The sequence below is a fragment of the Crocodylus siamensis genome, chromosome 4, assembly GCF_052110815.1.
Source record: "Crocodylus siamensis isolate JL-2025a chromosome 4, ASM5211081v1, whole genome shotgun sequence".
Classification (NCBI taxonomy): Eukaryota; Metazoa; Chordata; order Crocodylia; family Crocodylidae; genus Crocodylus; species Crocodylus siamensis.
The window spans coordinates 166,768,856-166,796,082 of NC_143398.1; the positions used below are offsets into that span (position 1 = coordinate 166,768,856).

General features: G+C 43.9%; 1 protein-coding gene across 3 annotated transcripts in view; it reads left to right on the forward strand.

Moving 5' to 3' along the window:
* The window catches only part of PARD3B (par-3 family cell polarity regulator beta), a 765,403-nt gene that overhangs the window by 391,711 nt on the left and 346,465 nt on the right, over positions 1-27,227 (forward strand). For all 3 annotated transcript variants that reach the window (XM_090044807.1, XM_090044808.1, XM_090044806.1), the window contains exons 9-11: positions 7,331-7,689; positions 18,321-18,460; positions 19,603-19,731. In XM_090044807.1, the coding sequence (XP_089900933.1) occupies positions 7,331-7,689; positions 18,321-18,460; positions 19,603-19,731 (628 nt within the window). The remainder of the gene's footprint in view (positions 1-7,330; positions 7,690-18,320; positions 18,461-19,602; positions 19,732-27,227) is intronic.

A 27,227-nucleotide genomic window follows, 5' to 3' on the forward strand; every position in this document is an offset into this window, starting at 1 on the left:
CTGTGTGCAGGACTTTGCATTTGTCCTGCTTGAACCTAATGAGATTTCTTTTGGTCCAGTCCTCCAATTTGTCTTGGTCACTCTGAATCCTAGCCCTACCTTCCAGTGTATATACTACACCCCTCATCTTGGTGTCATCTGCAAACCTGCTGAGGGTTCAATCCATCACATCGTCCAAGTCATTAATGATATTGAACACCTGCCCTCGTACTGACCCCTGGGGCCTTCCACTTGATAACAGCTACCAGCTAGACATTGAGCTATTGATTACAACCCATTGAGCAGACAATCTAGCCAACTTCCTATCCACCTTAGTCTATTCATCCAACCCATACTTCCACAGCTTGCTTGAAAAAATGCTGTGGGAGATGGTATCAAAAACCTTGCTAAAGTCAAGGTATATTATGTCCATTGCTTTCCCTGCATTCACAGAGCCAGCTATCTCATCATAGAAGGCAATCAGGTTGGTCAGGAATGACTTGCCCTTGGTGAATCCATAGTGACTGTTCCTTCTCCTCCAAGTGCTTAGAAATGGATTCCTGGAGGACCTACTCCATGATTTTTCCAGGGACTGTGGTGAGGCTGACTGGTCTGTAGTTCGCGGAATCCTCCTTATTCCCTTTCTTAAAGATGCCCTATTTGCCCTTTTCTAATTGTCCAGGATCTCCTCCAATTGCCATGAGTTTTCAAAGATAATGGCCAGTGGCTCTGCAATCACGTAAGTCAATTCCCTCAGCACTCTCAGATGCATTGCATCCAGACCCATGGACTTGTACAAATCCAGCTTTTCTAAATAGTCCCTAACCTGTTCTGTCACTACTGAGGGTTGCTTGCCTTCTCCCCAAACTGTGCTGCCTGGTGCAGTAGTCTGGGAGCTGACTTTGCTTGTGAAAATTGAGGTAAAAAAAGTATTGAATACTTCAGCCTTTTCCTCATCATCAGTCACTAGATTGTGGGTGAATTGTTACTGAATGAGGGATGCACTCTCCCTGACCTTCCTCTTGTAGCTAACATACTTGAAGAAACCCTTCTTGTTACCCATCATGTCCCTGGCTAGCTGCAACTCTAGTTGTGCTTTGGCCTTTCTGACTTCATCCCTACATACCCAAGCAATATTCTTATACTTCTCCCAAGTTGTTTGTCCAAGTTTCCACTTCTTGTAAGCTTCCTTTTTATATTTAAGCTCACCGAACAGTTCTCTGCTTAGCCAAGCTGATCACTTGCCACATTTGCTATTCTTTCTGCATATTGGCATGGTTTGTTCCTGCACCCTCAGTAAGGATTCTTTAAAACGCAACCGTCTCTTCTGGACTCCTTTCCTTCTCAGACTGGCGTCCCAGGGGATCTAGCCCATCAGTTCCCTGAGGGAGTCAAAGTCTGTTTTTCTGAAATCCAGGATCCATACTCTGCTGCTCTCCTTTCTTCCATGTCAGGATCCTGAACTCTATCAGCTCATAGTTACTGCTGCCCAACTTGCCATCCACTTGTACATCCCCCACCAGTTCTTCCCTATTTGTGAGCAGTAGGTCAAGAAAAGCATGGCCCTAGTTGGTCTTTCCAACACTTGTCCCAGGAAGTTGTCTCCAATGCTCTCCAAAAACTTCCTGGATTGCCTGTGCACTGCTGTACTGCCCTCTCAGATCACTGCTATCAACTTCTGTTACATGAGTTTGAACAATATTATACATGTCCCATAGTTGACTAGCAGGTAAAGCCAACATGATTCCCTGTGGGCAACAGCAGTTGTTACTGGAAAACAGATTCCACTACAAATAAGGATTGTCGGCTACCATGTTGTGTTGGCAAAGTATTTTATTCATTTGGGCTCTGACAGAAATTACAATAAAGCTTCCCATAAGACATGAGAGGAAAGAATTCAAGTACCTCATTGCAGCAAGAGCATTTCTGTAGGTATCCCTAGAAGCAGCAGATACAGCCTCCTCATCAGTTACACCCTGGGGAATTACGCAGTTTTGCATACAAAAAGTATGACTGACAAAATTATGCGATAATTTAATCCAGGCAGGTTCTGTGCCTCCACCTCCGTGGAGCTTCTGGCACTCTGGCTGGGAGCCCCATGTGAGGTCACCAACCACAGTGCCTCCCCATGTGGAGGCATGGAGCTGGCCAAGCCCAACCTGGTGGTGCACAACTTCCACCTGCAGTGCCGCAAACCCCACATGCTGGCATGGAGCTAGCCCAGTCTGGTCCGAAGGCATCACTGGTGAGCCACACCACACTGGCTCTGTGCTACCACATGCAGCCCCCAGGACTCAGTGCATAATTTTGAATTTTTGTGCATATAATTCCCAGGGTATAATCATTGGCTATTTCAGTAGTGATGTGGATTGCTTCCTGGCTTCACTCTTCCAGAACTCCTAGATAACTGAAGATCTGGCAAGGCCTGATAGTCTTTTAGGAACAACCTTGAGGTCTTTGGAAGTCTATGTACTCCTGCTTCCAAACAAAACCAGTATAAACTACAACCTTACCAATGGGATTCCTACTAGCAGAATAAACAGCCTGAACCAGCAAAAAGGTGACACAATTTCCCTAGAAGGAAATCCTTGCATTACTGCTGCTGGGTGACTCACCCAAACCCCTCTACTTTTGAGGCAGCTGGCTTGACTTCCTGCCTAGCGGTGGATGTGTCCAGTTTCTATGGATCTCCCTAGCTCTTCATTTCAGGAATTTTTTTCAATATTTCTATGATTCTAAACCATCATTGCCCCATCTTATATGTTTCAAAAAAATAGGTCATAGATCTGGGATATATCACCCTGAGCCACCTTCCCCCTCCCAATTTAGGGACCTTCTCAGAAAGGTAGAATCACTTCTCACACCTGAAGCAGAAGAGATCCATGGGCAGCACAGGCAAAAAATGTTTGTTTCCTTATTCTCTGAAAGGAGGGAAGACTTTGACTTACATTAGACCTAAGATAGCTAAACCTTTATGTCAGAAAACTAAAATGTAGGGTGCCTTGGTTCTGAATAACTGATATACTCTTGTTTAACTTCTTGGTGACTTTTGTCATGTTGCAATTCCCCTGACTTAGAGGAGGTGTCTTATGGCTTCATTTGAGACGTTTCCATTAACAGGATAGAGTTTTATGGTTATCTTGTCAGCAGTTCCCACAGTGTGTGCAAAGGACTTCATGTTACCGGTAGCTTACCTCAGGCTGATGGGAATGTGTCTCATATTTTGATTCATGAGATATCTTATCAATAAGTAGTAGACTTTGTCCAGGAGTATCTGTTTCCATTCATCATACTTGTTCTGAAAATAAACAGAAAAAAAGCCATTATTGATTCTTAGACAGAGAGTGAGAGAGAGGGAGAGATTAGGGCTATTCTGATCCCAGTTTTAAAAATGGCTTATTTACCTCCAGAAAGATTTCAAGCTATGCTTGATGTATGTACCAATCTTCCAACTTAACTCAGAACATCAGTTAAGAAAATGTTACAGGCAACTAGACTCAATATTGTCCTGCACTTTCATGGCACACCATGTCAGACTTGGTTTGAACTGCATGCAAGAGTGGTTATGTATTGACTAATCAGACATTAGTTGGGCATGCTACTTCTTGTTGTACCACAAGTTATATTATAATTAAAGTTGTGGGTGGACCTATCACAAAGTATGAAAAAAGGGATCGATGCTCTCTCCATCTTCCATGAAGAATTCCAGTGACGGATGGTCTGGAGAACCTATCTGGTTAATTTGTCAAATCCTACTACTCCCCTTAAACCCTAAAGTTAATAGCCATTTAACAAGCTTGCTCAGCTTGTTGATTAGGGCACTCTAGTCATTTAAGTAAAGGCATGATGTGCTCTAATACGTGATCCACACATGCATGGCAGGAGGCAGACTTGGGGTTCCAGCATCAGATCCTAGCATGCATTATAGTTGGTATAGGGGGAGCCCCGAATTGTGATCTCAGGCTCTTGCTGCAGATGGGAGTCCTGTCAGGTGATGAGGCTCCCAGCTGTGGGGACATAGCTATGCTATACATGCAAATTAAAGCTGGATAGAAACCAGTTGTTATGTTAGTACACATTTTCCCACTCTAACTGTATAGCTGGTTGGACGTTTTTATGGCATGATAGTTAATTTGCAAGTGTAGGCAGTCTAAACGAATTGCACAGTTAACCTGGTAATTCAGTCTTAACAAATTGTGCAGTTAACCTGCTAATTGTCTGATGCATGTAATATGTAGAGGGGGCCTAGTTTCCATGCCTGATTGCATAAGCCTTGGTAGACAACAGTAGCAGTATGTGCAGTGTGAACGTACAGGGAAAAGCAGTATCCACACTGCTTTAAGTGGTAGTATAACTGACACTTTTTAATGTCACCAAATCCCCCAAAAAGTGATTCACCTTCTAGGAATTCATAATATACTGACAGATTGTCTCAGTAGGAATGTTATAAAAAAACCACAAATGGTCTCCAAATGACAAAAGTATTTGTTTGCTATTTCTCAAGTGGAGTTTCACTGCTTTGGACCTATTTTTTGCCAAGGAAAACAAGAACTGTCATTCCTCTTTCTCCGGAGAAGATGAGAAACCTTCTGCCATAATGCATTCCTTATTTCATGCTTTTTGCTCTTTCGCCATGGATTCCCTTTGATTCTGTTAATACCAAGAATCCCCAGGAAGCTCAGTGAAGAAGCACTAAAAAAATAACATGATGGCCTTGCCCTCACCAGGGGAATTTTGGTCCTAAAATTTCCAAACCTTCTGTGGCCAACTCTGTTACTTGCACTGCTTCCAAACAGAGTATTACAAAACCATGGACAAGGCCAGCATCCTGATCCACATACTCTCCACAGCTTTGGATGCATAATGATTGGTGACATTTGAAAAATCATGTTTGTCAGAGATCCAAAACATCCTCAACTATAGCAGAAAAAACTCTGCCAGATAAAGGGTAATTGGCAAAATAATGATCTATGACCATAAATTGTCATCTTTCAGGGATAATGTCCTAGGACATATATACACATAACTTTGTCTGTTCCAACACACCAGAAATCCAGAGCATCAGAGCAGAGGAGCACATGAGCTGATGTGCCCAGTATTGCATCATGTGCATTTGTATAAACAGCAAAATACACATCAGCAAGCAGAAAATGGTGGCAGTGCACTTTTGAACTAAAACACCTTCAACAGTTTTAGTTCAAAAGCATGCCACCACCATTTTCTTAGCACTAACACACATTTTGCCATTTATAGAAATGCATATGAGGAAATGCCGGACGGTTTTTAAAGCGCCTGGTGCAGTGGTGCATGTATATGTACAAATGCTCCTAGATACTTCAGAATAGCTGCTGAAATGAAATAAATCAGGTCTATCTGTGCTCTCATTGTGTGCCTGTAATGGTATCTATTCATAGAGATTCTATGTTTTCTTATGCCCTTGATGGCCAGGTTCTAGGGCCAGTGCAAAGTAACAGAGTTGGCCACAGAAGGTTTGGAAATTTTAGGACCAAAATTCCCCTGGTGAGGGCAAGGCCATCATGTTATTTTTTTAGTGCTTCTTCACTGAGCTTCCTGGGGATTCTTGGTATTAACAGAATCAAAGGGAATCCATGGCGAAAGAGCAAAAAGCATGAAATAAGGAATGCATTATGGCAGAAGGTTTCTCATCTTCTCCGGAGAAAGAGGAATGACAGTTCTTGTTTTCCTTGGCAAAAAATAGGTCCAAAGCAGTGAAACTCCACTTGAGAAATAGCAAACAAACACTTTTGTCATTTGGAGACCATTTGTGGGTTTTTTTATAAAGTTCCTACTGAGACAATCTGTCAGTATATTATGAATTCCTAGAAGGTGAGTCACTTTTTGGGGATTTCGTGCGAGTGGCTGTAGCAGGGAGTGCTGGCCACAGGGTGGACATGGGGCCACTTTTTCCCACGCTTAGCACCAGCTCCTTCTCTGCAGGGGGGCAGGGCTACAGGATGTGGATGTGTAGAGGGGAAGGCTGGCTGGGAGCGTGTGCGTGGATGTGGTGGGATGTATGTGGGTAGTAGTGAGTGAGGTTCTCCCCAGAGACCCATGGGGGTGGGATGTGGGGAGGGGTGGAGGGGTGTGATGTTTGTGGGGTATGTGATTGTGCATGGGGGGAGTCAGGTTGTGGAGTTTGCGGGGCAGGGTTTGTAGGTATGGTAGGATATGCGTGGGAGTCCCCGCTCAGCAACAGCCTAGAGCCTACATGCCCTGCTGCACCTCCCCACCACTGCCAGCAGCACACAGCCCCAGTGTGCCCCAAATCTGCTCCAGACTGACCCCGGCAGGAGTGGGTCAGCCAGACACATGCACAGCCCTGACCCAGGCCCCACGCCTGCTCCGTACCACCCACCTGTGACTCATCCTTCCAACCCCTGGGCATGCAGCAGGGCAGGTGCAGCTCCATGCTGTACTGCCTTTCTAGGCAGCTGCTGGCCCCAACCCCACAGTATTGGCAGTGATCCATGTGCAGCCCCACCCCGTCCGGTGCCTGCTGCAGACCCACCCGTTCACACTGAACAGCTGAAGCAGCAGCAGCATTGGTGGGGCAGAAATGTGCTTGGCATGGGGCAAAAGTAGCCCCTCCCCCTCAGTGATGCCCTGCACTTCCTTCAGCAGCTGTCTAGAGCCCACAGTGGGTTACCCTGGGCTGTCCAGCACAGAGTTGCCTCAGCCCCACTGTGTGTCAAGGGGGCGGCAGGATATACCACCATGGGGCAATGCCCAGACCAGGCAAGACCAAGAGACCTGCCATGGGCCAGACAAAGCCCCTCTGAGGGCCGGATATGGCCTGCAGGTCATATTTTGCTCACCCTAATATAGTCCATGTCCATACCAAATGCATAGGTTTATACATGTGTATGTGTAATTTGTGTGTGTGTGTAACTTGTATGTATGTATATATGTGTGTGTGTGTGTAGTTTGTGTAATTGGTATGTATGTATATGTATGTATGCATGTACTGTGTGTGTGTGTATATATAAAAAAAAAATACGTGAACAAATACCTGAAGAACCACAATTACTGTGTGGTAATGTTTTTCCTAGCCTTCTCTTTAGGGATTCCTTTCCTATTCCTTCTCACAAAGAATTCCTTGTATTTACTCTGGCTTAAGTGTTTGTAATAAACATCTTTGCATAGCAGCCTCTTGCATCTTATGGCATGCCCACTGGTGAACAAGGGCTATTATATATTGAAATTTAATAGTTCAATCCTAAATTTTGTTCATAAAGAATTAAATACTTTCAAGGATGCAGAGAGACATCCCTGCATATAACCCAGGTTTTCTAGTTTTGATGTGTCTGTTTTTCATGCTTTTCTTTTAAAGGGCTCAGGATATCTTCCGCCAGGCAATGAAATCTCAAAGTGTCATCTTGGAAGTGATTCCTCCATATAACCGTGAGGCATATGAGAAATCTGTCATTGCTCCTCTTTGTTTGCTTGATACTGAGGAAGGAGTTCCAAAAACAAAAGTTCCACCACCTGTTCATCCAAAACCAGCTATGAAAACAGTTGATCTCTCTGGTATGAACAGCCTGGACACATGTGTACAGGCAACACTACAACAAACCAAAAGTCCTAACTTGCCAAGGTTGGGAAGGAAACCATCCTCACCATCACTGTCTCCTCTGCTGGGATTTGGCAACAAAAAGCATGCAAAGAGAATAAAGATAGACCTCAAGAAAGGTGAAGTTTCAGTTAACCATGATGTGCTGTTAATATTTGCATGCTGTCTTTTTTATGTTTTATCTTTTATTTAAACAGTGTTGTGAATGCTCATGCAGTTTAGTTTATTAATATTTTAGGAAAAGGTGAACAAAATTGTTCCAATACATCACTGGTCACTCTTTTCAAATATGTTTTACTCTGTTTTGTCTTATTTTGGACCTCATTGATAGAGAAAGGTTTACATAAGATATGAGAAACAAAAAGAACAGGTAAGGAAATACAGGAATTCCATGCCTCTAGCTAGTAAAGGTGCTTATTTGGTGATAGTGAGGCATCATAATAAGAAAAGATCAGAAGAGGAAATGCATGTGTAGAACAGTGGTGCCCAAATTTTTTTGCCCTGTGGGCGAGGTGGGCAGTGCCAGGTCTATCCATAGGATGGTACACAGGGCCAATGCAACAAGGGCCTGATCTGGCTTTGGGGAGGTACACAATCCAACCCTGATCAGTCCACCTGGGGAACAGGGAGCAGACTGGCCCTGATCCAGACATCTGGTGGGGAGGTGGCAGAGCAGGCCCAAACTGGACACCCAGAGGGGTGAAACGGTTCAAATCCAGGCAAGTGGTATGTGGGGTATGGTTGGAGGGAACATGGAGCATTCTAGCTCAATCCAGACAGGGTGGGGACTAGCTTTGCTCCCACTACATGGGCAGTGGCCTGAGTGGGGCTGGATCTGGTCCCGTGGAGCTTCCATCGCTCCCCCACTGGCAAATGTTCTGGCCCATGCGGATCCCCGCAGCCTGGATGCCATGGCTATGTGGGCTGGATTTGGCCAGTGGGCTGAGGGTTGAACACTCCTGATGTAGAAGGAGTATGAAATGTGGCCTAAAATCACTGTAACAGTAGAGCCAGAACATGAAGTGTAACAGTGGCATTTAACCAAGTTCGGTATAGCCCTACAGAGCCACTGGACTTTAGAGGGTGGGATTTAAAACATGTCTCTATAATTAATAGATTCATATTTTTGTCTGCTAAACCAGGGGTGCTCAACCCCTAGCCTGTAGGAGAGATCTGGCCTACAGATTCACAGCATTCACTCCTAGGGCTCCCCAGAGGTCAGGAAATTTGCATTAGAGGAGCAGTGGCAATTAATACTGACACTTCTCCCCTGCTGCAAGATTCCTAAACCCCACCTGGTCAGGTTGGGGTGGGCCATACTGCCTCCCCCTGTGTGGCTGGATCAGGGCTCGGCTGCCCCCTGTCCCCTTAGCGTGGTGAATTGGGCCCCACACACTGGTTTGGTTCTACCAGATAGATCCAGGCACCATTCCTCCAGCCTTCGGGGCAAAAAGGTTAGGCGCCAGTGTGCTATACTAAGAAAGGGCACTTGGTTATCACATTTCTCTTACTTATCTAGGTAATTCTATACATCAAGTCACCCCTTAACTTTTCTTTTTGATATAGTAAATAAATCAGAGTCCTTTTGTCTCTCACTGGTCACATCTACAAGGGAAGCTACTGCACAGTAGTTGTATAAGCAAGTACTAAATAAATGCGCAGCAACCAGAGTTACTGCACAGTAGCTCCAGCAAATGTCTTTTAAGTGACACTACTGCACAGTAGGCTAATAGTACTGCACAGTAGCATATTAACACTTTCCGTGCTGTGACACGCTACTGAGCAGTATTATTCAGCTACTGCTCAGTCAGCGTCTTGTAAAGATGTACCCAGTGTAACATACATATTCCAATCTTTTAATCATTCTTGTGGTTATTCTCTGAATTTACTCATTTTCTTGAATTGTGAATGCTAGAAATGGATATGCTATTCTGGTAACAACCAGTACCAACTACAGAGGTAATATAATCTCTTTACACGTACTTAGAATTCTCCTGTGAATCTAAGGATTATGTTGTTTTAAACATAATGTCCCACTATGAGTTCATACTGCTTTTAAAACTTTGTATTCCTATTTGAAGTCTGTGGTTTTTTCTTGCGAATTACATGTGTATACCTAACAGTGCTAACATTGTGTGGTACCTTGCAGTATCCTTGAAAAGTTCTCAAAGTACCCTGCACCCCAGGGTGCTGTGGCACCCTGGTTGAGAATCACTACCCCAAAGTAACTGCTTTTTCAGACTGACTGCTTTCCAGAACAGAATCCCCTATATCCTGTATCTTTAACATTGTGCCATTATGAAGCACATACTGTCTGATTGCACTCAGCTTAGCATGTAGTGAAGTATCAGCAACATGTTTGTTTCATTGTTAAATGCTCTTACACACTGTCATCTGAGAAATTATAGTATGATTTCTTGTAAGTTATTCATAAAAATACTAAAATAGTATAGGCCAAGAACTAACACCGGCAGGGACGTATTAGAAACACATAGTCCAAGGTTGCATACAGATATTCATTTCTACCAGAAAAAAAATTCTTCTGGCAGCAAAATAACCTGAGCGCTGGACTGTACAGATGTTCCTCCAGGCAGGAGCACCAGAGAGCTGTGCCCTGGGCTACCCCTGTCATTAAGAGACCACATTTAGTACTTTCAAGTGACACTAAAAGGCAGCAACTACCACAGACACAGGGGTTGAGGGGTTCCCACCCCAGAAGAATGCTCCCCTCCCACAACCCATCAATCAGCTGATCAGCAGGGAGGTGCGTTTTCTTGATGTGGGAGCCCTCCTGGTTCTCCCCAAAGAGGAATAGCCATGCCCCAGAATAGCCACGACCCAGAAGTCTTCCTACAGAGTCTGCCCTGGATTAGCTGGGCTTGGGGAATCTGACAGGGCTGGGAGATGGGCTTGGGGAAGGTCTCCACGTCAGGTTCTTGGTCCCTCTGGTTTTTAAATCACTATCCCGAGCGTTCAGCTGAGTGGTTGGGGGATGTAAGGGGAAACTAGCATAGCTAGGAGTTTGGCTTGCAAACTGATTGGGGGATTCAGGGGTAGTGCAGATGGAATTAGGCAGGAACTAAGCAGAGGGAACAGCATGGCAAAACCCCTGCCTGCTTTTTACACCAGGAACTCCACTGTGGGGTTCCCTTTCCATCTACAGGCAGTGGGGGAGAGGCTGCCCCATGCCTTCTCCAGACTAGGCAATCCTGGTCTCGGGAAGCACCTTTCCCTGTAACTCAAAGTTAAGCTGGGAGAAAGCATTCAGATGTTCAGTCTCCTGAGAGAAACTCTCTCAGAAGCAATTTAATCCTGGTTGTTCCCAAGTTATTTTTTTCCTTGGAATGGCCATTTTTGCTCTGAGATAAAATAGTTAACCGTCTGCATCCTTTGTTTACTACTGAGTGTTTGTCTCAGTAGAAATTAAATGACTGTATATGGCCTAAAATAGAATTCCCTGTCTGTAGTTGCCTTTTGAGATCTATTAATCTAATTTTAATCCTTTTAATAGGACCCAGGTTAATTTTTTTACTGTTCTAATTCCTTAATCAAAATGTATACAGCACACATGGTTCAAGTATGTTATTTGAACACTTAGCTTTATCAAACTTGTAATTCCATAAGAAGTTATTTTGCGAAGATTTATTTTCCATAAACCCATGTTGATCAGCATCAATTATTTCCCCCCCTTCAATTTTTTTCTTAATTAGAATCCCGTGTTGACCATTCCATTATTTTGTCCATTACGTGTGTTAATGTGATAGGTCTATAATGACCCAGACCATCTTACTTACCATTTTTACATGTTGATACACTGTTAACATTCTTCCAGTCTCTGGAACTTCTCTGGAATTTTGCAGAGTTCCAAGATTAACTAAAAATCAGTATAAACATTTCAGAAAGCTTTTAGCCAGCTGTTTTGATAATCTTGGATGCAAATTATCTGGACTGGCTGATTTAAAAATCTCTGCAACTACTTAACATATTCTTTTGTTACTAAATCATATGGAAAGTATTCCATCAACATCATATGCTATGAATATATCCTGTGGCTTTTTTCAAGCAACGAAACATTTATTCAACAGCACTGCTTTTTCTGCATAAGTATTGACAATTCTACTATTTCCATCCAATATTTGACCAATATCATTCTTAGGATTCCTTTTGTTTCAGAATGTTTTTAATTGGTGCAGCCTAGTTTCTCAGTGACTTTTTGGGTGGCACACAGTTAAATGTTTATAAACCAATCCCAATTAGCATTCACATTCTTCTGTTTAAATTATTTCTCCCAGCTGATCTGACTCATAATTGTTTTTGGCTTTGTGAAATTGGTCCTTTTAAAACTGGTTGGGAATTTCATAGATTTCATAGACATTAGGGCTGGAAGGGACCTCAGAAGATCATCGAGTCCAGCCCTCTGTCCAAAGCGCAGGAAGTCAGCTGGGGTCATAGGATCTCAGCAAGATAAGCATCCAATTTACTGTTGAAGGTGTTCAGTGTAGGTGCTTGAACCACCTCCAATGGCAGGCTGTTCCAGACCTTGGGGGCTCAGACAGTAAAGAAATTCTTCCTTATGTCCAGCCTGAAACGGTCTTGTAGTAGTTTCTAACCATTCGGCCTCATCATCCCTTGGGGTGCTCTGGTGAATAAACGTTCCCCCAGATCCTGGTGGTCACCCCTGATAAACTTATAGGTGGCCATCAGATCACCCCTGAGCCTGCATTTTTCCAGGCTAAAGAGCCGCTGACTGAGGCCGTTTGCTCCAGGACCTTGGTTGTCATGGGTGACTTCAATTACCCGGACATCTCGTGGGAAGATCACTCAGCTAAATCTGAGCGGGTGCAAAGCTTTCTCTCGTGCATGGATGACCTCTACCTGACTCAAGAAGTCTATGGGCCAACGAGAGGCAAAACACTGCTCGACCTGGTACTGGCTACGGGGGACGACCTAATCGGCGACCTAGTGATTAATGGGAAGTTGGGTGACAGCGACCACGAGCTGATCACCTTCACCATCCGCCGTAAAGCTGGCAAGTCAGTCAGCAACACAGAAGTCCTTGACTTCAGAAAAGCCGACTTTGACAAGCTCAAGAGGCTTGTCGGTCAGGCCCTCGGGGACCATGACCCCAGGGAGATGGGAGTTCAAGAAGAGTGGTTGCTTCTCAAGGAAGCAATCCTCAATGCACAAGCTAAATCTATTCCAACACGGAGGAAAGGCAGCAAGAAGGCACAGCAGCCCCCCTGGCTCTCCAGAGACCTAGCGGACCTCCTGCGGCTAAAAAGGAAAGCCTACAAAGGATGGAGGACGGGATTCACCTCCAAGGAGGATTACTCCGCACTGGTCCGGTCCTGCAGGGAGCAAACCAGGAAAGCCAAGGCTGCAACTGAACTCCAACTAGCTTCAGGCATCAAGGACAACAAAAAGTCCTTTTTCAGATATGTGGGGAGCCGGAGGAAAAGCAAGGGCAATGTTGGACCCCTGCTAAACCAGATGGGGCAACTGACAACTGACGCCCAGGAAAAAGCCAACCTATTAAATAGGTACTTTGCGTCAGTCTTTCATCAGTCACACGGGATGCCCATGCCTGCTATGGGACAGGGAAATCTGGGTGAGGGGAATCCCCTACCCTCTATCAATGCTGACCTCGTGAAGGAACATCTTGAGAAGCTGGATACCTTCAAGTCAGCCGGCCCTGACAATCTGCACCCCAGGGTACTCAAGGAGCTGGCAAGCGTCATAGCCCAGCCCCTGGCACGGATCTTTGAAAACTCCTGGCGCTCTGGTGTAGTGCCCAAAGACTGGAAGAAGGCCAATGTGGTGCCGATCTTCAAGAAAGGGAGGAGATTGGATCCGGCTAACTACAGGCCCATTAGCCTGACTTCTATCCTGGTGAAGATCTTAGAAAAGTTAATTAAGGAGGCCATCCTTGAGGGACTGGCCCAGGCTAACATTCTAAGGGCCAGCCAGCACGGGTTTGTTGCGGGTAGGTCTTGTTTGACCAATCTCATTTCCTTCTACGACCAGGTGACCTATCACCTGGACAAGGGAGAAGAGATTGATGTCATATATCTTGACTTCAAAAAAGCTTTTGATCTGGTATCCCGTGATCACCTCTTGGCCAAACTGCCCAGTTGTGGCCTTGGCTCCACCACGATCCGCTGGCTGAGAAATTGGCTTCGTGGTCGGTCCCAGAGGGTTGTGATTGATGGCAGTCACTCATCATGGTGCCCTGTGACCAGTGGGGTCCCTCAAGGCTCTGTCCTGGGACCCATACTGTTCAACATCTTCATTAATGATGTGGACATTGGAATCAGGAGTGGACTGGCCAAGTTCCCTGATGACACCAAACTTTGGGGCAAAGCATCCACGCCAGAAGATAGGCGGGTGATCCAGGCTGACCTGGACAAGCTCAGCAAATGGGCAGACGAGAACCTGATGGTGTTTAACACCGAAAAATGCAAGGTTCTCCACCTTGGGAGGAAAAACCTGCAGCACCCTTATAGGCTCGGCAGTGCTACGTTGGTTAGCACTACAGAAGAAAAAGACTTCGGGGTCATCATTGACCACAAGATGAACATGAGCCTGCAATGCAATGCTGCGGCTAGTAAAGCAACCAAAATGCTGGCGTGCATCCATAGATGCTTCTCGAGCAAATCCCGGGACGTCATTCTCCCCTTGTACTCAGCCTTGGTGAGGCCGCAGCTGGAGTACTGCGTCCAGTTTTGGGCTCCATAATTCAAAAAGGATGTGGAGAAGCTTGAGAGAGTCCAGCGGAGAGCCACACGCATGATCAGAGGTCAGGAAAACAGATCTTACGATGACAGGCTGAGAGCCATGGGACTCTTTAGCCTGGAAAAGCGCAGGCTCAGGGGTGATCTGATGGCCACCTATAAGTTTATCAGGGGTGACCACCAGGATCTGGGGGAACGTCTGTTCACCAGAGCGCCCCAAGGGATGACGAGGTCGAACGGTCACAAACTCCTGCAAGACCACTTCAGGCTGGACATAAGGAAGATTTTCTTTACTGTCCGAGCCCCCAAGGTCTGGAACAGTCTGCCAGCGGAGGTGGTTCAAGCACCTACATTGAACACCTTCAAGAGTAAATTGGATGCTTATCTTGGTGGGATCCTATGACCCCAGCTGACTTCCTGCGCTTTGGACAGAGGGCTGGACTCAATGATCTCCCGAGGTCCCTTCCAGCCCTAATGTCTATGAAATCTATGAGCCCCATGGCTCTCAGCCTGCTGTCATAAGGTCTGTAGCCTGTCATTGTAAGGTCTGTAAATTTCATTTAGAATTAATAAATATAATCAATTCACTCTCTCTTGCACCTAGGAAACTACTGCTTTTTTCCAGCTTCTGAGATCAAGTCATTATCTGTCAAGATTAGGTCTGATATAGACTTTACTTATGTTAGAAGTAACAGTCTTTGAATTACAGAGTTTTCATATATAATTTCTGGAAGTGGCAGCGTGAGATCTCCAGGCCCTGTCACTCATCCTGAAGTCCCCCCTACACATTAAAAATAGGCTCTTAAAGAAGACATCCTGTTTTTTCATGTGATATATGGTTTACAACAGATACTGACTAGATCTCCATCTTGTTCTTTATCTATTGAAACATTGACCTATGAGCATTCAAGGTCTTTAGCTTCCAAGTTGCAACAGACACATAAACAAGTAATGCCATTTTTAATTATGAGTGCCACTCACCATCATCTTTTGCCTGTGTGGGTGTTGGTTGTAACTAGTGATTTTAATATTTTAAGCATGCAATTATTTTCACTAGGTTTTCAATAGTACTGCCTAGGTGCAATGTATTTTTGTAAATTCCAGTTCTTATTTAGTAGGGGGGCTTCTAGAATTAGTGCATAGACAATTTAAAACAATCTTATTTTGATTAATTTTTGCTCTAGACATCTTGATTTTTTTGTTCTAAACCAGTGCTCATTTTCCTTATTTTTTCCCACTCCTTTGGTTATTAGTTTATAAACTAAAGGTATTTTGGTTTTTTTACTGAGAGATGGAGACCATACAGTTATAGACCAGTGTTCCACAAAACCAGCCTTGTCTATCTTACACACCCCATTCACCTAGTAGGTGGTTCACCATCACCATCTTCTTTCCTTTTTTCATTTGAAAGATCTATGAAGATAACATAAATATTTAGGGCAAGTGCAGACATTCAGGGAGGTTAGAAGGAGGCTAAATTGGGTTTAAAATGGCAAACTGATCTAAGGTAAATTGGGATGGGGGTGTTGGGGGAGGGGAGGAGCAAGCAGGCTTAGGGGGAATCAGGTTCATAGGGGAATGAGGGAGCAGGCAGCTTCTATGGAAGAATGGGGAGGAAGACAGCATTTGCAAGGGAATGGGGGGATAGGCAGGATCTGCGAGAGAATGGGGGGACAGGCAGGATCCATAGGAGGGATTCAGAAGGCAAATGGGGTCTGGGGGGGGTTGCTGGAGTCCAGGAAGGTTTGGCAGGATCAGGGAAGCTCAGACGGACTTGCGGGGAGCCAGGGGCTATTTTTAGCCCCCTGAGGGTTTGGGGCTTGTGGGGTCCTCGGGGGAGTTTGGGGGAAATCAGGGGCTATTTTTAGCCCCCTGCTCCCCCCCACAGTGAATATCCTTCCCCTCTTCTCCCCTCACTGGGATTTACTTGCTCAGCTCCAGCAGCAGCAAGCACTGATAAAACTGGTGGCACCTGGAGCAGCATGCAGAATAGGAGGTTTGGGGAAAGTATAGCCCTGGGGCTGGGGCTGGGGCTGGAGCCAGTGGCTGGGCTCTCCTAGCCCTAGGGCTGCATGGGTAACTGTACAGAAGTTCTATGACCCAGCTTAACCTAGATCAAGTACGTCTGATACTGCATCAATCCAGGTCTATCTTAGAACAGGTTCCACAATTTTTAGATGGGTCTGTGAATGCAACTTCAGTACAGTTGCAGGTTTAAATTGATTTCTGATCACTGAGATTGGGTCTTAGGGTGTGGTGCATACAGGGGCAAACTAAGTTACATTAGGTGGCCATTTTGAACCTGAACTACCATTCCCATATTCCCCCCACCCCAAATGTCTGCACTTAGTCTAAGTATCACTTGAAGTTTTGTGAAATTCTCTAAAATCAGTGAGAGAGAGCTTGAAGCATAGTCATCAGTGCCAGCATGCAACAACACCAGTATAGTCTTTCTTAAGTTTTTGAGTATCTGGTATATCTTTAATACTTGGAGCTCCTGGGACCTCTCCAGATAAATGAAAAATTTGTTGTATACAGATTTCTAATTAAGGTAATACTGAATCATTCGGCATTGCTTTTTCCATAAATGTTGGGTATTGCATCAGTAAAATCTTGCTCATTTTGCCCACATGCAATTGGTATATTAAAACTTGGGTTTAAGTGAAGTTTCAACATAATTCCAAATTGAAAAGTCTAGAACTCTTGGTTCCAAAAGTTCAACGTAATAAAAAAGGACAGTTTTCCAGCTTCTGATTCCTCTGTGGAAAAATGAAGTTCATTTCCTACATATGGGGACTTTTTACCATCTTGCATTTTTCCTGAGCCTGGTGAAGGGCGCATGAACCCAAAAGCTTGCAGAAAAAGATTTTTTTCTGTAATTTCTCAGTTGGTCTAATAAAAGGTATCATTTTGGAACCAAGAGTTCTAGACTTTTGTATTTCTCTATGTCTCAGACCAACACCACTACCACATACATCCCTGAAACATAATTCCATGCATTTTGGGACAGTAACTATGACCTTGATATGGAGTTAGTTGATCCCCATTTCCTGTATGGGCTGATCCAGGATTATTGAAGTGGGGTGTGGAAGCAGCAACTGGCCAACAACCAGTGCTGCAGGGATAACTGCACCCTCTCTCCCAGCTTCCACACACTTAAACCAAAGTGAGCTAGGCCATACACCACAGAAGCAGCAGCCAGAGACATTTTACAGTCCCTGAATCAGATAAGAGCACATCCTCCCGTGCACTTTTTACACCATCACCCTTTTCTTTCATGCTGCCACTGTCCCCATCTAACCTGGGAATGGGAGGAAGCTCCAAAGCCATTCCTGTCCCAGTCCAGTCAGGGTGCACAGGGAGGGGGCAGTGGCAGTAATTGGGTTCCCCATCACTGATCCTACTCCCAGTCTGGCGAGAAACACCTGGAGGGATCAGGCAGGGAGGAGGAACCCACATGTTGCTGTCTCTGGCTGAGCTGAGCTTCCCATGCAGCCCAGCTAGAGTGAGGCAGGAGCATATCTGGAGCTCCTCTTGCCTGAAGGTCGACTGGTGACAGTAACAGCAGTGGGCAGAGAAGCAGGGGACAGGAAGAGGGATGTGCTACTGAGCACAGATAGAAAGGGTAGCAGGGTGGAATTCTTAATTCCTTCAAGGACAGTGTAAAAAAAGTTTCATTGCTGTTCCCACAGCTTGGTTCAAAATGGGAGGTATGACGGTACCACTACAGACCCTCTGGATCTGTCCCTGATTACTTGTACTTACAGTACTAATTCACATAATTTTACAGTAATTTTCTTTGCTGTTTACTACTCTACACAAAATATTTATGAGAATGTTCTGTTTACAGAGAACTTTAATTAAGTTTTAGATGAGAGCATAGCTAATCCAAAAATATTGTAGTTCGTTCTTGTTGACTGCACTTGATACTTATGTTATTATGTTGACTGTTCAGCTCATTTGATAATTGTCATATTCTTAGTAAGATTTACCACGAGCCTTCTCTCTCTGTTCCCTAGGTCCTGAAGGACTTGGCTTCACTGTGGTTACCAGAGACTCTTCAGTACATGGCCCTGGTCCCATCTTTGTTAAAAATATATTGCCAAAAGGGGCAGCAGTAAAAGATGGTCGTCTACAATCGGGAGATAGGATACTGGAGGTTAGGGACACCTGAAATATCAAATATTCCTATCATTTTCATTCCTAAGTGCTATATATTGGCTCTTATGTTTACTACTGACCAAATAATTATAATGTCTTATTAATTTAAACCCTATACTTAAGATCCTGGAATGGAAGAGAAAACCTTCCACACTGCTTGTTAACTTGAATATATTGTGCTACCATTTGGAAAAAAGTGCATTTAAAAGTGGTTTCTCAAGACTTTCAAATAAGAGATTTTAGAATATGGCAACCAGTTTTTTAAAGTACTTAAATTCATTTTTAAAAGAATTCATATTGCTGCAATAATATCCAAGGTTGTGTGTGCACGATGAAGGTTTTCAAATGCCCATTTAAAACAGCTGTGCTCAGTTTTGTTTGTTTTAAATTTTTAGACATCTTTTGACTTACAATATCATTATCTATGGGGCTATATTTACTCACTAACTTCAAGGAGCTCTTAATGTAAACAGTTTTAATAATCCTTAGCTCTTGTTCTAGTGCTTTCATCTTCAAAGTACTTTACAAACTAATTAAGCCTCACAAACCCCCTGCAAGGTAGGTAAGTACTATAAACCACCTCTAACAGATGGTGAAAATAAGCAAAGAGGTTAAGTGATTTTTGCATGGCCAAACCCGAGTTACATAGGAACCAAAGCTAAAACTTGTTGGCTCTCAGACCAGTGAACCGCACCTTCCCCAGTTCAGAAAAGGGCCATAAACAGATGTCTCATTTGATTTTGAATTGATAGTAGCAAGATTAGACCTAAATTAAAATGGGTATAGTAGAGCCTTGTTACATGCATCACCCTTCCAAGCCACATTGTCCTCCTGTGCCATTAGCTGCCCAGCGAGAACACGCAGTTTGACAAGCTTGTCCATGGTGAATCACAATAACCATACAAATATTGAACAACATATCTTGAGGAAAAAGTATTAGTGCATTTTATCCAGCCTATTTCAAAGGCACTGGAAGCTAGATATTGGACATGCACGTCTGTATGGTTCTGGGGCAAAAGACTTTTTCCTGGGATAAATGTGATGTCTGTTAGTAGCCAAAAAAGTCAAGGTTAGCGTGCACTAATGTCAGTGATTTTTCTACTCTCCTTTCCCCTCTCCTCCCCCAACTGCATCCATTAGGTGAATGGCAGAGACATCACTAGCAGGACCCAAGAAGAGCTAGTTGCTATGCTGAGGAGTACTAAGCAAGGGGAAACTGTTTCTCTGATTGTAGCTCGCCAGGAGGAAGCCTTTCTGCCTCGAGAGCTGGTAATGTTTATCCTACCAAGTGTGTAGAATTGTTCTGTGTTAAGAAACTGACCCAAGAAATGTGAATGAACTGTTATTGGTTAAGAAGCCTGCCAATGGTAATCGTTTTGTGTTGGAGAAGTATTTATATTTAATTTTACTGATTTTTAATACAATTCTATGAAACTTGATTTTCATCCCAGAAGTGATATCATAGGCATAACTCACAGGAGAGTACTGTAAATGAATTATGTAACTATGAGATTGACTAAAACTAAATTATTCCTTTTTAGATTTTAAGAGTTTTTAAGTATATATGATAAATGTAATTGCTTGGACAAATGACATTAGTAGCTCAGAAGCTCTCTACATAGCAATGACTGCTTCAGAAACAACCCTACTATTAAGTAACAGGCATCTCCTATATTAGGAGTGCCTGTGGTCAAAAATTGCAGAGATGATGTAACAGTTAGGATTTTATAGGGCTTTTCAGGCAGAAGAGAGAACAACCTTCTTTCCTCACGAGTAAATCTCTGACTACAACCAGTTCTAATATTTGAGAGTTTCTTAAGTGTTTAATTTCCCATTGAGTTACCAGGCTAGTGTATTTCTGTCAAAAAAACATGCTTCATAAGATGCCTTGTGCTGTCTTGAGTATGAAACCTCAGTCTCCTTTATCCTAAATATGCATGGGAGGAATACATTAACATAGATGGTGTTTTCTGATATATACTTGTTTCCTCCCCAAGAAGGTCTTCCCTTTGCTCTCTTCTTCCTTATCTTGACTGATGGGTATACTTGACCTTTCGTTGAGAATTCTCAGGATAAAGGAAGGACAGCACTTCCTGCTTTTGTCTCGTATTCCTTCTCCTTTGAAGAACCCAAACTGCCCTTATTGTTTGGATTTTTTTTTTAACTTCAAAAGTCCTCTCTTGTTCATTAAACCATTGCTTTTCCTTTGGTTTTACAACCAGTTGACACCATCTCTTATTGCAAATCACCTTCTGTATGTTTTTTCTCAAAACATTTCTTACAGCTGTCCTCTTGTCTCCTTGTTATCAGTTGGTCCTCATTGAGCAAAAAGTGTGCTTTGCATAATGTCCAATCGGAAATCCTAAGTAGGTTAGTTTCTGTGATGTGACCCTTTTCTTTTTGCAGCTGCTGGCCACTTTTCCTGTAGAGCACTCCCTGATCTAGAGCCAGAGCCAAAGTGTGCTGAAAGAATCTATTTTTGTTTTCATTTTTCTTTTTGGTTGAATAATTACGTAAGGGAAAAAATTAGTGGCAGAATGCTTTTAAGCCTATTCCAGGTTAATTAAACAATAATATCACTTGTTATTGGTTCCCACAGTAGCCAACCATATAGGCTGTGGTAAGGTTTTATTTAGAAGGAATCTCAACTATGAACTCAGTTTATATGAACATAAAATCAAAGTTTCTTAGTAAATATACAGATAGTCATCATATGTAGGAGCCAAGTTCAAAGATGATACTTTTTCACACTTGTTTTAAACAATAAATACAAATAAGCAAAAATCCCAACATTCGTTTATGTGGGTTAAGTGAGGAAATGATATTGTTTGAAAAGCATTGTGGTGTGTTTTGTGTGTGCATGCACTGCATTTTTTACCACTTCTTGTGTCTATGCCTTTCCCACTTAGTGTTAGTGTTTTATGTTTTGCTGTCCTACTATTATTTTGGAAATTGCAGCAGCCCCTGTCTACTATTACATTTTAAACCTTACAGCAGGTGTTTTCAACCTTTTTTTAACAAGTGTACCCCTTTTGTCTCAAAGTTGCAGCTCACGTACCCCCTTTATATTATTTTTTTTCTTGTTTTTAATGTTACCAATTATATGATATAAGACAGAGTGCACTAATTAATATTAAATGCGTTACTGATATAATGCATTTAATATTAATTAATATAATGGCGGAGTGAGGCAGGAAGGCAGTGGGGGCTGCCGGGCTGTGAGGGTGGCTGAGGCAGTGAAGTGGCCATGCCTTGGCAGGAACCCGATGGGGAGGTACCTGCACAAAGGCTTCAAGTGCAGGTGGCCGCACCTGACAGCTCCTCAGCCTGCAGCAGTGCTGGGCATAGACATTGTGTGCCACAGAGCCACATCCCCACAATGTATCCATGAGTCCTGGTACAGCTGCACCCTGCACAGCAGCTGAAGTGACGGCACTGCTGGGTGAGCTGGGCCCAGGCCTGGGCTGTCTGAGCCACCACTGCACATATGCATGCACACACACATGCATGCATGCAGTCACGGTGCAGGAGATGCAGCCTCCCTTCCCTCCCATCTCACTTGTGTGAACCACTCATTAACCCTGCCATGCAGTCCCTGCTGCCTGAGGGCCTGTGCCCCTGTGTGGGCGGAGATAGGTCAGGATTGGCCCCGGGGCTCAGATATGTGCTTCTCCCCACGGGGTCATTCATCAGTGTGCAGGCTCCAGATAGGTGACAGCAGGGTGCTGCTGCAAGCAGCCTGCTCTTGGCCTCAGCTCTTGGTGCGCACTTAATGGCAGAAGAAAAACCAGAATATATTTTTTTTTTAATGCCCCCCAAATTTTTTTACTTTTTTTAAAAAAATTTTTAATGATGCCACGAAGCCCACTTGACCCTGTGCGCCCGTGAGAACCCACCATGCAGGGTGTGTTTGCACACCCTAAGCACAGTAAACAGCCCTCCCAGGAGGGGAGAAACCCTGAGCAGGGCAGAACTGAGTGAGGCAGTCAGGGGCACGAATAAAAAGGCTACATCTTCTGTTTGTCAAATCCTGAAGCAAGTTAGCCTCCAAAATATGTCCCCTCCCCCTGCCCTTAGCTTCCAAAATATGGGACCCCTACTTAACCTCCAAATATAGGCCCCCAGGCATAGGACTGGCCATCTGGCTGGAGCAGGGGTGGGTGGTGGAGAGGGGCAGGAGACAGCCTCTCACCTGTGCACCATGAGCATGTCATTGGTAGGAGAAGGCCATATTGCAGCCAGCCCCACAGGCCCAGGAAGCGCAAGGTCTGTCCTCGCTGCCCTGCTGGGTACAAGCCCCAAGGAGCGGCGGGTTCAGAGCAGCCCCATGCAGGCAGGGTGAGGAGTGGGGAGCCTAAACAATTGGGTTGCTTGCAGCAACAAAAACCCTGCACCCATCTGCATCTGCATACAGGCGCCTTTCTCTGGCTCCATTCACTGGGCAAAGGCAGAGCAGCTGCTTGGGAAAGGAGGTGCATGCTAGTGGTGAGGGTCTAACCAGAAACAACCACAACAGCTCTGGAGGCCAGCAAGAGCCCCACAGGCAGTGCACCCTGCAGCCACTGCCAGGAGCCCCTGCAAGCGGGGCTGTCAGGGAACGGAGGCTTTTGGGCTCTCCCTGCATGTCCAGCTCAGAGGTACTAGAATGGGGTGCTCTGCTGTGTGCCCCCAGCAGCCCTGAGCCTCACCCCTGTGGGGGCCCAGACTGCTGCTTCCCCATGCTCCCCAGGTTCCCCTAGTCCCTTCCCACCCTACCCAGGACCCTTAGCTCTCACTGGGACGCAAGGGGGAAATGCCTTTCGAGGACGCGGCTGCTGCCCAGGGTGTATGTACAGCTGTGGGCTGGGGGCAGGTGAAGCCACCAACAGAGCAGCCAGGCAGCAACACTTCCCCGGGGCCAGATGGGCTGTGTTCAGCTCATTCTGCATACCCTTTATTACCTATTTAAGTACCCCTAGGGGTATGCGTACCCCCAGTTTACAACCACTGCCTTACAGCAAAGAGTAAATATTCTTTCAAGGGCTGGCTTATACCTGACTGCCATGACTAAAATCTAAAAGGTGATCAAATTTGTCCTTCAAATCTGACATTCGCTTAGATTTTTTTCTTTATCCCCCTCTATACATTACAAATATTGTGCAGTTAACTGGTTAGTTGTGCAATTACCTTAAGATCATGTAGAGTAGCTATCACTCAATAAAAAGCTCCAACCAGCTATAAAGTTAGACCTTGAAAATGTGTGTTCATTTTATAGGTGGTTGCTGTCAAACTTTAATATACATGTGTAGCAGGGTCTCTCGTACAACTGCAGCCCTGTCAGCTGACAGGGCTCCCAGCCACAGGGGTACACTGTGCCCAAAGTGAAACCCCCGGGCCTAGAAAATTGCAGTTGCTTGATCCCCATGTCTCAGGGATGCGTGAACCATCTGGGCCTGGAGGATCACAGCAGCCACAATCCCCAAGGCTAGCGGGTACATGAAACGTCCAGACACACACATGCAGCTGGGGCTGAGTCCTGCACCTGACAGGGCTCTCGGTCCTGGCTGTATGCGTAATGCAGCTAGGACCAAGAGACCCATCAGCTGTGGGACTCTCAGTCCAGCTGCCTGTGTGGAGCCCAAGATCAGGCCCATGTGGAGTCCAAGGTCTGACTCCCTCTACACCACCAATAAGGTATGATTGGATCTAATGCGCAACCCCACAGTCGCGCTTCCTGCCATGCTCATGTGGTATGGCAAGGAGGCATGATAGTAGATCACTCATTAGATCCAATAGCACCTTTTTCTGCATGTGTAGAGGGGGCCTCTGTGAAAGAATGAGGCACCAGTAGTAGTCCTCGTAAAAACAGTGATGACATGTGACTTCTAATACAGTACTGTAGTCCTTTTTAGCTTAGTCAACCGAAATACAATATTTTAATGTCACATTTATACTAGATGCTTTTATTAAACCACTTGTTTTAATTAGAAGCCTTTTTGTAACATCTGTTTGGTAGCTCACTGCAGAAGCATGGCTTACCATGCTGCTAAGCCACCAGATGTTGATATTAATGTGGTGATTGGTGGAATTCATGAGACATCTAAAAATAGCCTCTGCAGAGGTTTAAAATATCAATATTAGTTGATTTGGCTTTTGCTGTTCTAATGTGCTAGGTTTTTTTGGTTTTATTAAAACCATATTAGACTTATCCTCTGGTACCAAAAAAGGGACACTACTTTTTTTAAAAGAGGGGAAAAAAGCCTAACACAACAAAATGTTGGGGTTTTCTTTAATGTCCAGTTTAACAATAGATGCTTCTAGAGCAAATTTTACATTTGGTTGACTATTGGAGTACCTAAGTTCAGTTCAAGTTTTAGGTGATTTGAATGGTTTGTGACCTTGGTTTTCTTGGACTGTTCTATGTCTCTTCACAGTAGATAAGATTGGATAGGAAATGATTGTTGTAGTAGCCTTAAATTGCAACACTTGGTATCCTTATGGTAGAACTTTCTATACTGCAGTGCTTCTCAACCAATGGTATGCATACCCCCAGGGTAGACACAGGCAGGGGGTATGTGGGTGCTGCATTTTGGTCTTTGCCTGCTTGGGCCAAAAGTTCTGGCTGCTGCCCCTCCCACCGTATCTGGCGTACCAAGGGTTTCACTCCCCAGTGTCAGTGTGCTGGAGGATAGGGAGGGAGGCCCCACACAGGCTGTTTTGCCCTGGGCCGCAGTGGAAAAAGTGGGACTCAGCTTGCAGCAGCGAAACCAGAAGTGCCATGGTGGGACTTCCGGTTTCACCTTTGCCGTGTCAATTGGTAGGGGGTATATAAGGTACCAGAGGTTGAGAACCACTATAGCAAAGTCTCTTCCTTTGAAGCTCATGCACAGAAGGGCATTGTTTACTCTTCAGGGTTTGTTACAAAATTATTTTATCATTCTTGTAAACTCAAGAAAGAATATACTAGCTGCTTTGGTATTAGGCCCTATAGTAATTAGGAAAATAATGAAAGGTGGCATTCTCGTGTCTGTGCTCATAAGAGTTTGTATTGCTCTTCTTATTACTTTACCAGAAGACTTACCAGAAACCTTGTGAAAGGCTGCACCCAGGAACATTTTAATGATACTAAATTGGATAGAAGTTCTGTTTGAGAGTTTTCCCATTCTGATCTTATAGAGATAAATTGCTATCAGATAACAAAAAATAGATATTGAGAGCTTTATAACTTTATCACAGGTCTCTTGGTGGTGTTGCAATGGTGAGGATTATTTTATACTATAAATGCAGGCTTTGAATTGCTGTGTATTGGGACTGATATGACACTAACCCAAGCTAAATGAGCTTCTAATAGACATCTGATTGTTTGAGTATTATACATGAAATAAAACACAAAGCACTCTCTGGGTGGTGGTGTCATTGCTTAGGAAGAGAATAAGAGGATCTTATGAGATTGCTTTATTGAAGCAGATCAGTAAAGTAGAATTTGGACCAACCACAGACTGCCCTTCTTATTATCCAGTTAGCCAGATGTTGGGAGTAATTCATGACAGATGTTGACAATCTAACAGCTGAGTAAGGAGCTGGATACAAAGCTCAGGGGATGATCTTGATTTGCTTAATTACAACAGACTACAGACTGGCCTTTCATTAGTGATTCTATAAGGTGCATTTGGGTTTAAACTGTGTAACACTGTTTCTAAAGGAAGTTTAACGATGAGAGAGAGAAGACTGACTTACTGATCAGGGTTGGGTTTTCCAGCTGTTATCAAAGTAAATGCAACACACATCAAACTACAGCTACTGCTCTAACATATTCTGAAAGTATATGTGCAGTTTTGATCATGTATGAGTATGTGTGCATCTCTTATTTTCCCCAGAAGAAAGTGTGATCATTTAAAAATGATTTAAAGATAATTTTCCTTCTTTTTCTATAATAGTAAAATAAGCTAAGCTTCTTAAACAGGAACTGGCTGCAACTTAACTGAGTCTGTGATGGGCTCCTTTGCATTCCTTGGGCAATGCCTTTTAAAGATGCTCTTGTTATTTTTAATGAGCATTCAGCTTACAGGCTGTGTATACAGCAAGGCAGAATTATGCCCTTCCACTGAACTTGTCAGAAATAATAAAGCACTGGAAAGATTAAGGTGCATTTTTCTTTATTTTAAGACATGGCATACACATTATTTAAGTTTCGCATGTAAGTTGTTTGTTATTTTAAAGATAGCTTTGAATCATCAGTTCTAGTTGTGTTCATCATTTATTTGGTTTCTTACCATATTCCGTGATCCTTAGAGGAAGGTGGGGGGAAGCAGAAGGGAGGCTTTTTTATAGCGAATGGTGAAGGGAAAAGACCTTGTGTAGTGTCACTGCTGACTTTAATTCCAGCATTCTTCCTTTTTTACATAAACTATACAGAATAGAAGGAAATATGGTGAGAGGCAAGTTCAATGAGGTTCTTTCTTCCACTAACCATGTGATTAACTTGTATGTTTCAGCCTCTCTCTAATTAATTCTTTACACTACCTTGGAATTCTTTGCCTGAAGGAGGATGTCTTCCTTGCCTGAAATATTGTGCTTTTTTTTTTTTTTTAAAGTATTATGTGTAAAAAATATCTATGTATGTGCCAATATGAATGGTCGGTTAAGTTTCTCTCTGTGTTCTTTTGTACATTATGTAGGGATAAAACCTTCCATGATCTACATTTCCATTCATCCCAAAGCATTTTATGAACTATATACATACAAAAATCACCTTTCCTACAAGAATTTCTTTTCTGAGAGCCTTA